Source organism: Lissotriton helveticus, chromosome 6, assembly GCF_964261635.1.
Source record: "Lissotriton helveticus chromosome 6, aLisHel1.1, whole genome shotgun sequence".
Classification (NCBI taxonomy): domain Eukaryota; kingdom Metazoa; phylum Chordata; class Amphibia; order Caudata; family Salamandridae; genus Lissotriton; species Lissotriton helveticus.
The window spans coordinates 539187486-539207759 of record NC_136067.1 but is presented as its reverse complement, the minus strand read 5'-3'; the positions used below and the strand labels follow the sequence as shown (position 1 = coordinate 539207759).

At 50.2% G+C, this 20274-nt stretch overlaps 1 protein-coding gene across 2 annotated transcripts in view; it reads right to left on the bottom strand.

Annotated features, from left to right (window-relative positions):
- The window catches only part of PHF3 (PHD finger protein 3), a 716139-nt gene that overhangs the window by 474376 nt on the left and 221489 nt on the right, over positions 1–20274 (bottom strand). For both annotated transcript variants that reach the window (XM_078648001.1, XM_078648002.1), the window contains exons 6-9: positions 12815–12998; positions 5781–5931; positions 3634–3790; positions 3422–3538 (exon numbers count right to left, since the gene is read on the bottom strand). In XM_078648001.1, coding sequence (XP_078504127.1) covers positions 3422–3538; positions 3634–3790; positions 5781–5931; positions 12815–12998 — 609 coding nt within the window. The remainder of the gene's footprint in view (positions 1–3421; positions 3539–3633; positions 3791–5780; positions 5932–12814; positions 12999–20274) is intronic.

Genomic DNA, 20274 nt, shown 5'->3' with positions numbered 1-20274 from the left:
AAGGGCACTCCCCGGCCCAGAGCAGTTATAGTCGCCGTGGCTCGGGTGGAATGAGCCCGTAATCCAACAGGGGGCTCCTTTCTAGCCAGGGAGTAGCATGCCTGGATACACAAGATGATCCACCGGGAGATGGTCCACTTGTGCACCGCTTTCCCCTTCTTAGCGCCCACGTAACCAACAAAGAGTTGGTCATCCACCCGGAACTGGCGTGTGCGATCCAAGTAAAATGAGAGCGCACGTTTTGGGTCCAGACGGTGGAGCCGCTCTTCCTCTTTAGAGGGATGCGGTGGCGGGAAGAAGGTTGGCAAGGTGATAGACTGCCCGATGTGGAAGGCCGTGACAACCTTGGGCAGGAAAGATGGCTTAGTACGCAACACCACTTTGTCCGGAAGGACAGAAAGGAAAGGTGGAGTACAAGAAAGGGCCTGGAGCTCACTCACTCTCCTGGCAGAGGTGATGGCAACCAGGAAAGCAGTCTTCAGAGTAAGAAGGCGGAGAGGACAGTTGTGAAGTGGCTCAAAGGGAGCGCACATCAGAAACGTAAGAACCAGGTTCAAGTCCCACTGAGGCATCACAAACGGAACAGGAGGGTATGTGTGTGTGATGCCCTTTAGAAATCTATTTACAATAGGGGACTTGAACAAAGAAGGTTGATCAGGCAGCCTCAGAAAGGCTGAAAGGGCAGAAAGGTAGCCCTTGATAGTGCCCAGAGCAGAGCCCTGCTGGGCAAGAGAAAGAAGGAAGAGAAGAACCTCAGAGAGAGGGGCAGCAAGAGGATTCACAGCCTTTGCTGTGCACCATGCCACAAATCTGTTCCACCTGCAGGCGTATACCGACTTTGTGGAGGGACGCCTGGCTGCCAGAATGACGTTACAGACTTCAGGAGGCAAGTCAAATGGCCTCAACTGTCGCCGTTCAATCTCCAGGCATGGAGGTGGAGACTGGGCAGGTTCGGGTGGAGGACCGTCCCATGTTGCTGCGACAGAAGGTCCTCCTGAAGAGGCAGACGAACCGGGGGATCGACTGACATACTGAGTAGCTCTGGATACCAGTACCTTCGTGCCCAGTCCGGAGCCACAAGGATTACTTGGGCCCGGTCGCGCTTGATCTTCTTCAGCACTCTGGGCAGAAGTGGTAAAGGCGGAAAGGCGTACAATAGACCGCAACTCCACTCGAGACGAAAAGCGTCTCCGAGCGAGTGCCGCCTTGGAAATTCCAACGCGCAGAACCGATGACATTGCGCGTTCTCTTCGGTGGCGAATATTTCTAACCAAGGCTCTCCCCATTGCTGAAAGAGCCCTAGCGCCACGTCCGAGTTCAGATGCCATTCGTGATCCATCATGCACCGACGGCTGAGCTTGTCCGCCCTGGCGTTCAGGGAACCTGCCAGGTGTTGAACCACCAAGGTGATGCCCTGGTGTTCCAGCCATGTCCAGAGGCGCCGAGCCTCCTGACAAAGGGTCCACGACCCCACCCCGCCCTGTTTGTTGCAATACCACATGGCGTTCAGAGAACCTGCCAGGTGTTGAGCCACCAGGGTCACGCCCTGGCGTTCCAGCCATTGCCAGAGGCGCAGAGCCTCCTGGCAAAGGGTCCACGACCCCACCCCGCCCTGTTTGTTGCAGTACCACATGGCGGTGGTGTTGTCCGTGAACACCTGCACTACACTCCCCCGGACAGAGGGGAGGAATGCCTTCAGTGCTAGACGAATCGCCCGTGACTCCAACAGGTTGATGTGGAGCCGGGCCTCCGCCGGAGACCAGAGGCCTCTGATCTCCGCCTCTCCCATGTGGCCTCCCCAGCCCTGGAGGGACGCGTCCGTCACAACTACGTGCTCCGGTTGGGGAAGGGAGAGGGATCTGCCGCTGACCCAATCGCGGTCCGTGAGCCACCACTGCAGCTGTCTCGCAGTGCCCTCCGAGATCAGGACGTGGTCGGACAGGTTGCCGTGATGCTGGGCCCACTGAAACTTCAGGTCCCACTGCAGAGCCCGTATCCGCCACCTGGTGTGATGCACCAGTAGGATGCAGGAGGCCATCAGCCCCAGTAGCCGCAGCGTCAACCTGACCGAGACCCGGGATAACGGCTGAAAGATGGGAATCAGAGCCTGAATATCCCGGACCCGCTGTTCGGGTGGATAAACCCGAAACCGCGCCGAGTCGAGAACCGCTCCGATGAAAAGGAGCTTCTGAGAGGGGCACAGGTGTGACTTCGGCACATTGATGGAGAACCCCAGCCGGTGCAGGAGATCTGCCGTAGTCTGGAGGTGGCTGACGACTGTCTGGGGCGAGCCCGCCTTCAACAACCAGTCGTTGAGATAGGGGAAGACTGAAACCCCTAACCTGCGCAGATGAGCTGCGACCACCGCCATCACCTTTGTGAACACCCGTGGGGCGCTGGTAAGGCCGAAGGGGAGCACGGTATACTGAAAGTGCTCGTGGCCAACCGTGAACCGCAGGTAGCGCCGGTGGGCCGGCAGGACAGGGATGTGGAAATAAGCGTCCTGCAAGTCCAACGCTACCATCCAGTCTGCTGGGTCCAGGGCAGCTAGGACCTGAGCCAGTGTCAGCATTTTGAACTTCTCCTTCCGGAGGAAGCCGTTGACGTTCCTTAGGCCCCCTTTGCCCTTCTTGGGTACCAGAAAGTAGTGGGAGTAGCAACCACACCCTACTTCTGGCCCAGGAACGCGCTCGATGCCCCCCTTGGCCAAGAGGGCCGTAACTTCCTCCTGCAGAAGTCGCAAATGATCCCCCGATACACGGTGGTTCTGCGGTGGCATGGCTGGAGGAGTCGCCTCGAAGGGGAGGGAGTAGCCCCTTCGGACGATTTGCAGCACCCACCTGTCCGAAGTGACAGTGCACCAGTGAAGGTGGTGATGGCGAACCCTGCCCCCCACTGGCGTCACATGGGCCTGAAAGCACGGACTAGGAGGGTTTAGAGGCGGATGCTGCGGGGGAAGGTGTGGACTGACCTCGCCGTTGTCCCCGACCGCCGGGACGGCGGTTCCCACGGCCGCCACCGCGTTGGGTATTACCCTGCGGAGCGTGGCTGGCAGCACGTGTGGGTACACCCCTTCCGTGGCCACGAAAGGAGAGAAAGGCAGCCGATTGCTGGCGCGGGGCCAAGAGGCCCAAGGACTTGGCCGTAGCCCTGGAGTCCTTAAAGACCTCAAGCGCATGGGTCTGCCTTGCCTTGCCTGGCGAACAACGTCTAGGAAACCTGGAGAACAGACAGACACAGATATCCAAGCATAGATACACAGACCTCACGGGAACTCCTTTATCCAGAATGACAAGGAAAGCGTGTCCATGTCCTAACAAAGTGGCATCAGTTATTATGTTATGAAAGAATATCATCAAATTCCAATTATGGCTGACAGATTATGAGGCAGATTAGTGAAGATAGAGGCTATAAATCTTACATGTCTGTTTTCTCTTTGTCTCCAAGCAGCTAATTCTTTGGAGGCTAATTCTTCCGGACTCATTCGTATGAGATGATCAGGTGAAATATCTCCTTTGAGTACTCTTTTATACAAGACCTAAAAATAAAAAGAAGTTTGATTTGCATTCTATACATAAAAATGAAAAACAAAATGCATTAGTAAAAAGCTACTACTAATTAAAATGTGCTTACATTATTTTTAGGATCCCGTAAATTGAACATTAAACTTCTATATTTGTTTTTATATTTGGATTCAATGTCCTTATAAAAGGAGAATAGTTCTTTTTCAATCTTTGTTGCCACCTTTGCTGCTCTTTCCTCTGGAATTTTTGAACCAGATTCTGACAATCTGAAAAATAAGTTATTTCGTTAAAATTAGGTTTGCCGGTGTTGCAAAAGCAAATGCCATGCATTTTCACAGCATTTTTTGTATTTTTAGTATTACACATTCTTCACATCAAGTAAACAAGCTGTTGACACTACGCAATATATGCCATGTGCATACGTGCATGACAACAAACAAACTGACGTGCATCTCTAATATTTCTCATTCCTTAACTGCTAACAGATATAATAAAGAAATTGAGCAAAAATTCTGAGGAAAAGGGTTACAAGTTTTCTAAGTAGGCTCAGTTAAAGATAAGGAAATTAACTTGTTTGTAAATCTAGTTGCTCATCAGAATCGTCTCCACCTTCATAAACATACAATATCTTCTCTTGTAAGTGGGGTTAAGAAATGGGTTTAATGAGAAACAGCTTCCCTAAATCTAATGTTAATAGAAGATTAGTAGAAGACTAAAAGTAATTTTTAAGAGATTTTACATTCATTGTTTCAATTTTTTTCTTTAACAGGAAAATGCATTAAACAGGGCCAGGTGGTAGTAGATGAGTTTGATAAGAGATGTTTCGCTCTGCCACTTTACGGTAGAGAGCTGCTCTTGTAGACTGACAGACTTTTTCTTGGGTTACTGTGCCATTTGGATGTTACTAGACAGTATACTGAGGTGACATTTCCATTTAGCACCGGCCATTCTATAATACAACCCAAACGGAAAATAAAGTCTCATTTTTTCGGCATTTCCGTGCAGCAGGCTAGCAAGGGCGAGCAGTCAAGGCAGGAGGTGGAGAGGGTAAACTGTGCAAACTACATAACAGTGAATAACAACTCATTTCAGGCTATTTCGAAAGCACCTAAACCCAAACTGGAACACAGGTGCTTGCTCAAAACCAACTGAATCATGCCTTTTCCAGTTAACAGGTATTCAACTTTTTTAGCAAAACCGCAGAAATTAATAAGGATAGAAGTGGAGATGCATGCCTCCACCTAATGCTGCACTTTGCCACCTGTAGTGCCCCTGTAAATCTAGAAAAGTGCCAGAAATATTTTCAATTGTGAGCTAAGATCTTATAGAAGTGTACACCAAATGAGTCTACTCTTCCTGTGATTTCTGCTAAGCAAGTGGAATGTCTTACAAATCACTGTACCAGCATGCAAGAGCACTGCATTTAATCTTTGAGGTCACTGCTAGCAAATGATTCTTTCAGTGTAAGGGTGACATGACAGCATTTGGACAACTCTACTACAATTCTAGCTTTGTGATTCTTCAGTTTCTATACCGTTAACAATGTTCCCAACTCACAAAGTCATTTTCATCCATAAATAATTAGGAACGTATTTTTATTGGATACCCTGCCTGCAGATTCCTCAATGTTAGACTATTCTCAGATTTCGAAATGGATATGGAGAATTTATTCCAGCAATTTTCCCAACAAACCTATAGGTAGTACTGAATATGATGATATGTTTACATCAATTCATGATGTAAATGTTATCTGTTTGGTTTTACCAAAAAAATAAACAAAAGGTATTCTAAAACAAGAATTATGGGAACTGAATCTTATGGGATATACAAGGGAATTCAGTACAAAACAAGAGCACATAATCTCTAAACAGCTCTAATGTTGTACTACAAGCTCGAATAAAGCATGAATCAAGCATCAAAATAACTGAAATAAAAGTTGTGCAATTAGGTTACAAATTATTCGTAATTAATGTGAAATTAAAGGCACTGTTTAATGAAGAACAGTACAGAGGGCTGTACAATACTGTTTCTTTACAGTGCTATAAAATGTATATGACCATAATGTACATTAGCGCTGTAACGGGAATAAAGTACACCAACAATCTCTATGAGAATCCGGTTTATTGAGGATACTGAGAAGTAACATTATTTAGCATAGCGGTCCGCACAGAATTGTTGCATTACGGCTCTGTAAAGCATCCATTCAGCAACAGGAAAGAACAGGCATTCCGGCATTACACATTTTAGAAGCAATACCTTTTCAACAGTATGTCTGTGAGAGTATGACGGACACTTTGACGGATTTGATCTACAGATGGTTTAGGAGCAGGAGGGGTTGTAGGATGAACGTTACTAACTGACAACCGCTTTTCAGTTTTCTTCTTGTGTTCATACTTCTCAAGTGTGCCTGAAATGCAAATATAAAGAAAATAACCATCAAGTACAAATAAAACTAAATGTTTCATAACATGTAGGAAGCTGGCTCTCTATATACTATACCGAAGGGAGGTATAGTGTGCACAGAGTCCAGTGGAAGCCAAAAGGTAGGGAGAGGTAAAGTGGATAGCCCCACAGTCTATATTTGTGGTAGTGTGGTCGAGCAGTAAGGCTTTATCAGAGGACAGTGTTAAGCATTTGTTGTACACACTCAGTAAGCAAATGAATTCACACACGAAGACTGAACTTCAAACCAATTGTTTTTGTATAAAAATATTATTATAGTTATTTTATTTCCTAGAACCAAGAAAGCCTGGCACAGGTAAGTGATAAGTACTTTGAAGTAAATATACAGTTGTAACACAGATTGTAATTGTATATGCTCTTTGTTTTGATCACAGTACTGTTACTGAGAAATGCAATGCTTTGGAAATACAGTACATATACTTTGAGTGGGCTTTTTAGTAAAATGACCAGTACATTACTTTCAGATTACTTTTCTTACACAGTGTCGTATACCTGGATACTACACTGGGACATTTCCAGTAAACTGGTAGGTAAAATCGTTTTTGTTAGTTAGTACAATTTTAAAGAGTTTCTTTAGGTTTTCCAACTCCACACTTAAAAACTTTTCATAGAAAAACAGTCAATGTTATCCTATGGAGGAAAATAGTGTTATCGGTTCAAAGGTAAGTACTTTGTTGTGGGAGGTGGTATTCTGGGGTTAGACTCAGGGGTCCCCCAGGGTCAACGATGCACTCTTGTTACACCCTCAGCGGCAATAGGGCGGCCGGGTGCAGAGTGCTGTGGCCCAATGTTATCAAATGGGGGAAAGGGGGCCTCTGGTTGGTGGCAGCAGACGAGCAGGCCACTGGGTTGTGAGAGCAAAGCTCCTGCGCTTAAGCTCAGGTCAAATGGGGGTTTAGGCCAGCACAAAAGATGCACCCTCAGCGACGCTGGGGCGGCTGGGTGCAGAGTGCTATTTTGGCGTCGGGTGCCCTGTAACTTTCAAAGGGGAGTCTCCGGTTTGGCAACACACTGCAGGCTCGGGGACAAAGGTCTTCTGGGTAAGACTACTACTTGGAGAGGTAAGTTGGGATGTTGGGAGTTGGTTAGGCACAGTCAGTTGGGCCACCCAAGGCCGTGGGGCATCGGGTGTAGGGGTGCCTTTTGGGTTGGATCTTCTTACCAGCTCTTGGTCATGGTTGGGGGGACCTTCCGGTTTGAGGCTGCAGGCATCTGCTTGAGGCAGGTCAGGGGTTAACGGGTCTCGGGGAGACCTCCTCTTGGGTGTTGGGCCACTCGAACTTGGGCCGTGGGCGTCGGGTGGAGACCAGCAGATCCTTGCGGAGCTGGAGTCTGTTGATGAACAAATCCGGTGTTCACGGGAGACAGTCTTTGGGATGGAAGGCAGGCATGTCCTCCGGGTTTCTCGAGGGTGCTGGCTGCAGAACTCACCGGGATTTTGCTGGAGCAGGGTCGAGGTGGGGACAGGCCGGTAGGGCTGGGACCAAGTCTGTGGGCGTCCTCCTCTTGTTAGGTTTGGTACGGTTGTTCGATCCTTCTTCTTTTACTTTCTTGTCTGCCTACTTGATTCAGGGGTGCTCCCTAAATACTGTATTTAGGGGGCGTTTTAGGATCAGTAGCCAATGAGCTACTGATCTTAGGGTGACTACACCCTTGGTGTGCACACCCCATGTGGGGGAGTGAGCACAATCCCTAATCCCGATTGGGGAGTGCCTGCCATCTGCAAGATGGTGGGCACTGAAGAGTGGGCTTCACCTCGGCTCCCCCACCTGGGGTTGGCAGAGGTGGGCAGACCTTCTGGGCCAGCTAATATTTACCGCCCATCTTCCTGCCAAAAAGGAGGGGAGACAGGAAGGGGGCCTGCTCCTGATAGCAGGAGAGGCTGGGGGTCGCATTACAAAGGCTGCAAAGCATCTGAAGCATTGAAGCTCCCCTGCCACAGATGCTCTTCCTTGCCTGGTGGAGGTGTGAACACCTTGCCCAAGAAAGACTTTGTTTCTCGGCTCAGGGAGCGAAGGCTACCACCCTAGGGGTCCAGAATCATGTCTCGTGGAGGCAGGCTGGATTATACCAATCAGGGAAACCACCAGAGGTTGGTCGTTTTTCAGGGGGCATCTCTAGGACCTCAGAAAGAGGGGCAGAGAGTGGATCCACAGCCTTTGCTGTGCACCATGCCACAAAGTTGTTCCACCTGCAGGCATATACCGTTTTTGTGGAGGGGCGCCTGGCTGCCAGAATAACATCACAAACTTCAGGAGGCAAGTCAAATGGCCTCAACTGTCGCCGATCAATCTCCACGCATGTAGGTGGAGACTGAACAGGTTCGGGTGGAGGACCGTCCCCTGAAGAGGCAGACGAATCGGGGGATCGACTGACATACTGAGTAGCTCGGAATACCAGTACCTTTGTGCCCAATCCAGAGCCAAAAGGATGACTTGGGCCCGGTCGCGCCTGATCTTCTTCACCACTTTGGGCAGAAGTGGTATATGCGGAAAGGTGTACAACTGACCGCAACTCCAGTCGCGACGAAAAGTGTCTCCGAGCGAGTGCCACCTTGGAAATTCCAACACACAGAACTGATGACATTGTACGTTCTCTTCGGTGGCGAATAGATCTAACCAAGGCTCTCCCCACTGCTGAAAGAGACCTTGCGCCACGTCCGAGTTCAGACGTCATTCGTAATCCATCATGCACCGGCGGCTGAGTTTGTCCGCCCTGGCGTTCAGGGAACCTGCCAGGTGTTGAACCACCAAGGTGATGCCCTGGTGTTCCAGCCATGTCCAGAGGCGCCGAGCCTCCTGACAAAGGGTCCACGACCCCACCCCGCCCTGTTTGTTGCAATACCACATGGCGGTGGTGTTGTCCGGGAACACCTGCACTACACTTCCCCAGACAGAGGGAAGGAATGCCTTCAGTGCAAGCCGGATCGCCCGCAGCTCCAGAAGGTTGATATGGAGCCAGGACGCCGCCGGAGACCAGAGGCCTCTGATCTCCACCTCTCCCATGTGGTCCCCCCATCCCAGGAGGGATGCATCCATCATCACTGTGTACTCCCGTTGGGGTAGGGAGAGGGATCTGCCACTGACCCAATCGCGGTCCGTGAGCCACCACTGCAACTGACACGCAGTGCCCTCTGAGATCGGTCAGGTTGCCCTGATGATGTGCCCACTGGAACTTCAGGTCCCACTGCAGAGCCCGCATCTGCCACCTGGCGTGATGTACAGCAGGATGCAGGAGGCTATCAGCCCCAGGAGCCGTAGATCATCCTGACCGAAACTCGGGATAAAGGCTGAAAGATCAGAATCAGAGCCTGAATATCCCGAACCCACTGCTCGGGAGGATAAACCTGAAACTGCGCCGAGTCCAGAACCGCTCCGATGAAGAGGAGCTTCTGATAGGGACTCAGGTGTAACTTCGGCACGTTGATGGAGAACCCAGCGAGTGCAGGAGGTCGGCCGTAGTCTGGAAGTGGGAGACGACTGTCTGGGGCGAGCCCGCCTTCAACAACCAGTCGTCGAGATAGGGAAGGACTGGATCTGTGTAGATGAGCTGCGACCACCGCCATCACTTTCGTGAACACCCGAGGGGCACTGGTGACGCCGAAGGGGAGCACGGTAAACTGAAAGTGCTCATGGCCTACCGTGAACCGCAGGTAGCGCCGGTGGGCCGGCAGGACGGGGATATAGAAATAAGCGTCCTGCAAGTGCAATGCTACCATCCAGTCTCCAGGGTCTAGGGCAGCCAGGACCTGAGTTAAAGTCAGCATCTTGAACTTCTCCCTCCGGAGGAATCCGTTGACGCTCCTGCGGTCCAAGATAGGGCGCAGGCCCCCTTTGCCCTTCGTGGGAACCAGAAAGAAGTGGGAATAACAACCACGTCCTACTTCTGGCCCAGGAACGCGCTCGTTGGCCCCCAACTTCCTCCTGCAGTAGTCGCAAGTGATCCCCAGACATGCGGTGGTACTGCGGTGGCATGGCTGGAGGGGTCGCCTCGAAGGGGAGGGAGTAGCTCCTTCGGACGATTTGCAGCAACCACCTGTCCGAAGTGATGGTACGCCAGTGTAGTAGGTGAAGGAGAACCCTGCCTCCCAATGGTGTCGAATGGGCCTGAAAGCTCAGACTAGGAAGGCTTTGAGACGGATGCTGCGGATGTGGATGTGGACTGACCCGGCCTCTGTCCCCTTGCACCGGCATGGCGGCCAACACGTCCGCGACCGCGTTGAGGTTTGTTCTGCGGCCTGTGGCTGGACGAACGTGTGGGGGCGCCCCTCCCTTTGCCTTGAAAGGGACGAAAAGTAGAAGTCTGCTAGCGCTGGCCTGACAGCGCCAAGGACCTGGCCTTAGCCCTGGAGTCCTTGAAACGCTAAAGCGCACTGTCTGCTTTTTTCGCCAAACAGGTGACGGCCATCAAAGGGCATGTCCATGAGTGTGTTCTGGACATCCCCCGAAAAATTGGCGGACCTCAGCCAGGTGAGACGACGGATCGCCACATTCATGGAAATCGCTCTGCCTAGCGAGTCCGTGGTATCAAGTCCACATCGGATCGAATACTGTGCTGCGTCCCGCCCCTCAGCAAGAGTCTGGGAGAGCCTTATCTGGGCCTCCTCCGGACACTGGGGCAACACATCCGCCACCGTATCCCACAGAGAGTGGGTGTAACGGCCCAAAAGGCATGCAGTGTTAATGGACCGCAATCCTAAGCTGACCGAGGAGAACAGTTTCTTCCCAAACTTATCAAACCTTTTGGATTCCCGATCCGGGGGAGCGGTCGGAAATGCGGTCTGGGACGTAGAGGCCTGGATAACCAGACTCTCGGGGATGGGGTGGGTGCACAGAAAGCAGGGATCGCCCGGAGCCGGCGTCGGGCCACGTTCCGATCCACAGGGGGGACTGTGGAGGGCCTGGACCAAGTGTCCATCAGAACGTCGATGAGGGCCTCATTGAACGGCAGCATAGGCTCCTAAGAGCTTACTGGCGGTTGAAGCACCTCAGTGAGGAGGTTAGTCCTCACGACCGCTGCAGGGAGCTCAAGTGCCAGGGCCTTGGCCGCCCTGCGCAACACCACAGCATACGTAGCCCCCTCCTCCGTAGCCACAGAAGGAGGAGAGAGAAAACCAGTGTCAGGCGATGTGTCAAGACCACTGGCATCCCCCAGCTCATCTGCCCAGTCCTGACTTAACTGGCACTGTTGTGCTAGAGGGTCCTCAGACCCCTCCCAGTCCTCTACTTCATCCGTGTCCTGATAAACAGGCAGAAATAACGGAGCCGGGTCATAGGCGAAGTGCTCACCCTTCAACGCCGGAGACTGCACCATTCAGACGCCGGACCTGGACTGCGGCTGAAACCAGGGACAGCGTCGTCCGAGGACGGCGCCAGGGGCGGCACCGTGGGGGTCGGCGCCAGCGACGGAGTAGTGAGGTCAAATGGCATCAACCGGGATCCAGGCCTAGATCCCGAGGGGTCCTGCGACGCCAGGACCGAAGTCGCCGACGGTGCAGGGGCCGAAGCTGAAGCCCCCAGCCAGGCCCGCGGGGTACGCCGGCGGGCCTCGGCGGCGGAAAGAGAGTCCTCATGGCCAAGAGGAAGTCTCGAATCTCGCCCGGAGTCGCATTAAGCCCAGGGACCCGAGGGTGTGGAGCCAGATGCGACTCCTGCGGCTCCGGCGGAGCTGCGCGGGTGGTGCCACCCGAACCCTCAGCTTAGTCACGCGACCGGCGAGGGGAGTCAGAAGAGCGATGTCGCCTCTTCGACGACTTCTTGCCATACCTCGACTTACCTGAATGCGAGGACTTGGAACCCGACGAGCGGTGATGGCTGCGGCTCCGCGATCGGTCCCTCGACTTCCTCCTCGAGCGGCAGGGAGCCGACTGCCAGAGCTCGAGAAGCTTACGGGACCGCTCCCGTCTTGCTTTCGAAGTCAAGGCCCGACAGTCGGGGCACGACTTGTCGTCGTGGTCGGACACTAAGCAGTAGAGACACCGGCGGTGGGGGTCGGTAACCGACATCAGTCGGTGACAGGCGTCACACGGCTTAAAACCGGGCATCCCTACTGGCACCAGGAGTCAAAGTCGACTCGAAAAAGATAGTCAAAAAGATCAAAAAGTTTGTAAAAAAATGACTATGGGTAAGTGCTCTTCCCGGATCTGCGCTTGCTGGCGCGGAAAAAAAGAAGAACCGACGTCAGCGTGCGAGGGCGGCGTCTAAGTACTCCGACGACGTCATCCCGGCAATCACAATGCAGACGACAGACGCGAAGCCACCGACGACTCCTACCGACGCGCAGGGGTGCTGCTGACGGAAACTTTCCGGATCCAGTCTGACGCCTGGGGATATTCTAAGGTAAGGAATCTAACACTAACGTGTTTCTTTCAGATATAATTCATAACATGGTATATCACATCTGAAATGCCATCATTGTTGATAATACTGTGCATGGCAGGGGCACGAGTTACAGTTACAAGTGAATTTCAGTGGTTTTGTTAGTTTCAAATAGTATGTTTCACACGACCTTTTCACCTAACTATAACATCTCTTTAACTTTTGTTTTTTTCAGTTCATTTCTAAGGTTTTTGTAATGTAATGTTAGATATTCTTACAACTGTAACGTCACTTTAAGCTTTGTTTTTTCAGTAAATCACATATAATATATATATATATATATATATATCATACATATAAGCAGCTCTTTACAAATGCATTTTCCTGACAACAATTTGGCAGCAGGGGGAAAGGTTTGAGTATCATTAGAGGGGTAAAAGAAGAACGATTCAAGCACAGCAAACACATGTTCAGATAAAACATTCTATTTTATTATATAGATACAATTACCTGATTTTGGCATTTTTTCTTCTGTAAGTGAAACATTTGGAAAGTGTTTAGTTAGGTTATCATTCTTCTCTTCAGGTAGCAAATGAGATGATAAAGATGTCTGTGTTGATTTCCTTATAGGTGTACTGTGCACTTTTTTGCTATCCAATTCTTTGCTTTCTGATACACATTTATCTCCAGAGTCCTGCAAAAGGTTATTCAATTACTAATTAAATAGTAAAACAATTAAACCCATTGAAATGTCCTTTGTAAATTTTAAGTGATTACCATTAAAATGAGTTTTTTTTATAGAGCGGAGGCAAACAATCTTGGAAAAAAAGAAAGGCACTGACAAGAATTCACCAACTTAAGTCTATACTAGATTGGAATGAACAGTATTACTCCACCAAATAGAGGTTGATCTTGGAAAGACATCTAAATATTAAATGTCTGGGATGCTCATCAAAGTCAGAGTAATTAAATTTAATGTATACTCACAATGACCCACAAAGTGACTGCCTTCTTTAGATTCGATCTTCCTTGAAGGTTTGTGAGGAAAAATATCAAAGTGTTCATAAGTGAATATTACAAGCCGTAAACGTTAATTATGTATTGTCCCAATTTACCAGGGCTGTTTACGAGAGTCTTGTATACCAATAGTTTGCTATTCTAGATAAGTACCTTTTGCCTTTGGAGGAGTAAACCTATGCTTGATTTACTTGCTGTGCAACAAATGTAAATCAATATTCCATCTAGAGACGTGGGCTTGAGGTGTGTATTTATTCAACTCTCTGTCTTACTTTGGTCTCGCAGAGGTCCTGAATATCCACAAAGTCGCGCTTTGTGAATTTGAACAATGGAAGACTATCTTACATATATCTTCTAAGGCTACTTTCACAATAAATGGATGAGAATCAGAATTTATCCCGGAGTCCCAGTGCATGTTTCTGTAATCTGGGTGAAGCCCACAAACTTTCCTGTCTTGTGACCATCCCCATTGGCAATAGGAGCAAATGATGTCCTGCAGTGGGGGTCTAATACACATCACTTCTTATGTGCTGCTGTTATGTTTTGGAGTGGTCTATAACTGAGGTTTTGTGCTTAAGTAGTTATTTATATACATGAATAGAGGAGTTACAAGTTGAATAAATGAAGCTGATAAAAGGAATTTGAAGCAGGAATTGGTCTGCCCCTCACTATTTTTTATTACAGATGGATATGAACTTTGCACAGCTACCTGTAATTAAATAAACATACATGAAGTTGCATGCAGTGAGGTTTTTACGATGGAATACAACTTTAAAGAACAAGTTATTTACCTTCGGTAATGCCTTATCTAGTAGAGACTATCTTGCCACAGATTCCTTACCTTGGAATTATCCCCAGGTATCAGACTAGATCTGGAATTTTTTAGTGAACAGTACCCCTGCGCGCCGTGTGGTGCCGTCAACTAGCTCTGCGCGGCGGAGCCGCCAGAAGTGAAGTGTGCAGCTCGGTTTCGGATGAGGTGCGAGACCTGTTGGACAGGCCCTTCACGGACGAGGAACTGGGCTCTGCCTTAGGCGAGCTCAACCCGGGCAAGGCGCCGGGCCCCAACGGGTTTCCATGCAAATTCTTTAAACGGTTCCACGTGCAGTTGGGCCCACGCCTGCGTTCGGTGATTGAGGAAGCGCGAGATAGTAGGGTGCTCCCGCCGGACTGGAGACACGCCGAGGTGGTGGTCTTCCTGAAGCCGGGACGGCCTCCGGAGAACCACGCGCCCTACCGCCCGATATCGCTGATCAATACGGAGGCCAAGGTCATGGCCAAGGCCTTAGCCAATAGGCTTAAGCCCCATATTACGGACCTGGTCCACCCTGACCAGGCGGGCATTATGCCCCGAAGGGCCACCCGACATAATATTAGGCGGGCACAGGTGGCGGTCTCGGCCTGGAGACATCTGGACAAGCGGGCTGCCTTGTTCCTGGCAGATATGGACCGTGCCTTTGATTCCCTAAGTTGGACCTACCTATTTGCCCTGCTGCGCCGCCTTAACATAGGTCCTTGCTTTCTGACCTATGAGCAGCTGTTGTACACCGGTCTCACGGCCTCCGTGCGAGTTGGGGGGGCTGTGTCCCGGCCATTTCCGCTTCAGAGGGGTACGCGTCAGGGGTGTCCCCTCACCCCATACCTGTTCGCGCTGGCCATGGAGCCTTTAGCTGCGTGGGTGCGCATCGACGCCCAGCTCAAGGGTTTTCGCTGGTCCCCGGGCCTTACGGACAAGATAGCATTTTACGCTGACGACGTATTGTTCTTCTTAACAGACCTTGATCGATCAGGGCCACGGCTGCGGCGCATCTTGCAGATCTTCGGGGAGTCCTCAGGCCTCTATGTGAACCCGGGGAAATCAACCTTGTGGGTCCTGGGCGGCGGGCAGCCGGCGGGTGACTGGGCAGCGGGCTTACAGTTGGCCCAGGGAGGAATGAAGTACTTGGGAGTCTTTCTGTCTGAGGATGCAGTTATCTCCCGCGCTCGTAACCTTGCCCCGCTGTGGGATCGCACACGGGAGGATATGAAGGCGTGGGGCCGCATGCCACTGTCCATATTTGGGAGGTCTGCCATCTTCAAAATGGTAAAAAACACAGTTGATGGACAGAATGTATAACAATGTCATACATTCACCCCAGTACAAGGATCTGGGCCTAAATCCATCGTTTTTTTGCACTCCACACCACACTGGGTTAGACACTGGCTATATGCAAATCAGCTCTGACCCTGTGCCTCATGGGAACAGTCCAGTCCGAACTACCAAGCCATGTCTTTCCCAGACCGGAATCAAGCATCCAAGGACCGGTTTCTGGCTATCAGCCTTCATCAGCCTGGATAGCTTGACTCCAGTGGTGTGGAGAGCCTGGGACTCACGTCTGAGCATACCCAGCCCACTCGGGGTGAAAATTGTTCTGCATTCTGTCCATCAACTGTTGTTTTGCATTTGTCACCCCGAGTGGGATGGGTATGCTCAGACGTGAGTCCCATGCTCTCCACACCACTGGAGTCAAGCTATCCAGGCTGATGACGGCTGATAGCCAGAAAACGGTCCTTGGATGCTTGATTCCGGTCCAGGAAAGACATGGCTTGGCAGTTCGGGCTGGACTGTTCCCATGAGGCACAGGGTCAAGGCTGATTTGCATATGGCCATGTCTGACCTGGGGTGGTGTGGAGTGCAAAAACACGATGGATTTAGGCCCAGATCTCTGTACTGGGGTGAATGTATGACATTGTTCTGCATTCTGTCCATCAATTGTTGTTTTTGCATTTGTCACCCCGAGTGGGATGGGTATGCTCAGACGTGAGTCCCATGCTCTCCACACCACTGGAGTCAAGCTATCCAGGCTGATGACGGCTGATAGCCAGAAACCGGTCCTTGGATGCTTGATTCCGGTCCAGGAAAGACATGGCTTGGCAGTTCGGGCTGGACTGTTCCCATGAGGCACAGGGTCAAGGCTGATTTGCATATGGCCATGTCTGACCTGGGGTGGTGTGGAGTGCAAAAAAACGATGGATTTAGGCCCAGATCTCTGTACTGGGGTGAATGTATGACATTGTTCTGCATTCTGTCCATCAATCGTTGTTTTTGCATTTGTCACCCCGAGTGGGATGGGTATACTCAGACGTGAGTCCCATGCTCTCCACACCACTGGAGTCAAGCTATCCAGGCTGATGACGGCTGATAGCCAGAAACCGGTCCTTGGATGCTTGATTCCGGTCCAGGAAAGACATGGCTTGGCAGTTCGGGCTGGACTGTTCCCATGAGGCACAGGGTCAAGGCTGATTTGCATATGGCCATGTCTGACCTGGGGTGGTGTGGAGTGCAAAAAAACGATGGATTTAGGCCCAGATCTCTGTACTGGGGTGAATGTATGACATTGTCCTGCATTCTGTCCATCAATTGTTGTTTTTGCATTTGTCACCCCGAGTGGGATGGGTATGCTCAGACGTGAGTCCCATGCTCTCCACACCACTGGAGTCAAGCTATCCAGGCTGATGACGGCTGATAGCCAGAAACCGGTCCTTGGATGCTTGATTCCGGTCCAGGAAAGACATGGCTTGGCAGTTCGGGCTGGACTGTTCCTATGAGGCACAGGGTCAAGGCTGATTTGCATATGGCCATGTCTGACCTGGGGTGGTGTGGAGTGCAAAAAAACGATGGATTTAGGCCCAGATCTCTGTACTGGGGTGAATGTATGACATTGTTCTGCATTCTGTCCATCACCTGTTGTTTTTGCATCTTCAAAATGGTGGCGCTCCCAAGACTTGTGTATCAACTACAGAATCATCCCTACCCCATTCCGCCTCGCTGGTTTCAACAGGTTAATTCGGCACTGGGCGGATTCCTGTGGGAGGGTGGGATAGTCAGGGTTGCGCTATGGACATGCTTTCGGTCCACATACGTGGGGGGCCTCGCCACATCTGATATACTCTCATACTATCAAGCCGCGCATCTTCTGGTCCTCTATGACTGGTGGTACGGGGACAGGGGGGATCCAGCATATGCTGTTGAGCGCCACCTGATGGATTCGTCGTCCATCCATGTCCTTCTGTACTCTGCACCGCTTCGGCGGAATCTTCCATCCGCCACGCAAGTGGTCTTCTCCGTCTGGCGGCAGGTGCTGCGCCGGATGGGATGGTGGAGCATCCTTACTCGGGAGACCCCCCTATGGCACAATGGTCGCTTGCCCCAATTGCTGACCCTCAGGGGTTTTGGCGGGTGGGATGCCATAGGAATCTCCACCTTGGGGGATGTGATGTCGGGCGATTCCTTGAAGTCGTTCCAAGATCTGCAGAACGACTATGAGATGCCTCGCTCTCAATTCTTTCGCTTTCTCCAACTCCGACATGCACTGACACCATACCTGACGGACATGGACACCCTTCCAGACTTTAGCCCACTTGAAGCCCAGCTGTTTATGGGGGAACTGCCCGACAAAAAACTGTCCCATATATACCAGTCCTTGGTGCGGCATTGTTCCTCGGACCTACAGAGGTTGCGGGAGGCGTGGGAGGGGGATGTTGGGGAATTAGAGGAGGAAGACTGGATGGAAGCTCTGGCGAGCCCCAAGGGGGCGGCTATTTCCACACGTCTGAGACTTGTACAATTCAAATACCTTCACCGCACATATTTCACCAGGGAGTGCCTGTGGAAGGCGGGTATGATAGGGTCCCCTGAGTGCCTGCGATGTGGCTCTGAGGTAGGCACACTCTTGCACACAACATGGGATTGCCCGGTGCTGCATAGGATCTGGACCGGAGTCTTTCGATGTTTATCAGAAGTATTGGCATGGGAACTGTCCAGGGAACCGAAATTGGCTTTGTTGCATGTTATGGAGGGGGTTGGAGGCAATCGATATAAACGTCACCTATAGTTGTTGGGTTTGACCTTGGCCAAACAGGACATAGACAGAGCTTGGAAGGCGCCCCTGGCCCCGCCTCTGGCCGCCTGGAGGTACGACATGGACTTCTGTATGGGGTTGGAGCAGCCTGTCTTCCTAGCCAGAGGGTGCCCCCGTAAGCACTTTCGGATTTGGAAAAGATGGGCGGACTACAGGGGGCTGGACCTTGACCCGCCCGGAAAACTACTCCACTCTGACACTTTAATCACTAGGGAGTGCTGGAGCACGTTGGTAGTGCTCTGATGGTTTTGGCATATGATCATTGTTTCTCCTATTGGTCTCTGTAACCTGGTACATGGTAGCAGCGCAACCGGGGGGTGGGGGGATGTTTGTATTATATAAAAATGTCTGACACTGCTGTGCCTGCTTCATTGATGTATGCAACAGAACCCGGTGACCGGGGCTTTGCATTTATATTTGTGCAGACTAATAAAAAGTGTTTTGAAAAAAAAGAAGTGAAGTGTGCAGTGCCTATATAGGAGCCACCCAATTGCACTGACATCAGTTTCTTGTCACAACTTTCCACGTTAGGAGCGCAGAGCCACGAAGAACACTGAACACTGGTGTAGAAAACTAGGGTCATGAAAGGGGAAAGCCTGTCAAAAGAAATCCATTCACAGAACGGGGAGTAAAACAGGGGTGGGGGGTTCTTATTTGGGAGAAAATGGCACCTATAAAGTGTGCATAAATTATAACTCTGCGAGTAAAGCGGTGCAAAAAGTGAGAAAGAACACCCTAGGCCCTCAATAGTAGACCCTAGGGTCAAAACATGACTATAGCAAGCCTATGCACACGCTAGTGTTAATTAGAACTCTTAGTTTGTCAAGCTTCTTTACAAATTCATTGGACACATATCACAAAAATGAGATTAATCTGTGTAGTTGTAATTTTCTTGTTCCTTTAATCAGAACATTGCCCAGCCAACACGTGTTTTGTCTAGGGATGTTCCCCATGACTACTTCAGGGCTGAAAAGATGTATAATGGAACATAACATATCATGGAATCCTGATATCATTCAATACAATATGATATGTTGATCATATACCATACATCAAGTAGGGGACACCCTAACTTACAGTGATTTGTGTTGGGAGAAAACATATTCCTATTTACAAGTAAACACAATCCCAGTGGCCCGTTCCGTGCCATTGCGAGCACTACCTCGCTGGTGCTGCGCAAGTCTGTTGGCCGACGCAGCCCCACCCATTAATTAGATCTTCCGCACCCCGGCGGAATTCGTGCCGCGGTCAAGGAGCTATAGAAGGGCCAGGGCTAAATTTTGAGAATCTCTAGTACATCAGGTGACCATAATTATTGTAATTCATAGTGACAGTTGTTAGATGACACTCGTAAGAGATCTTCATGACGGTGAAAGAAAAAAAGAAGAAAAAAAAAAGACCTAGAGGAGAAAAGGATTACATCGTGCTCAAAAACGGAGAGAAGACAATGACAGTTTGAGTGGGGTCTGATAATTGCCCCAGAGTACAGTGGCTAAAAGTGAGGAGTATAAACCCTCACCATTTGTGGTTCATGCATAGAACGTAGTGATCATGCGATAGTACAGCGGCAAGCGTAAACAGTGATAAGTTCCTTGGGAAACAGGTAAGTTAAAACACGTGTAACTATCTGACCATGAGTGAAGTGGTCTGCAATAATGGTGAGGTCAGTCACAGTATCTCACCTCTCCACCGGTTATAATTCCATCCCGGCTGGTGTATAGATAAAAATGTGAATGACAATCATGAAGTCCTTACATAAATTCAAAAGCAGTTCCTGGGTAAAATAAAGTAGACAGACACTATTATTTCAAGTGCTGTTGCATAATGACAGTCGCTGTAGAATATGTTTACAGATTAAGAGACATGCCCCCAGATCTCACCTTCTAATTTAGAAAAATGTCCAGTGTAATATGTCCAAATTAAGGTTAATGTCCTTCTCTCAACGGCACTCCAAATACGAGTACCTAAAAAATATATCCCAAACAAATTCTATGTAAGTCAGCAGGTAGAAACGACAATCCATGTAGTACCCCCACTTGCTCCCAGTTTACA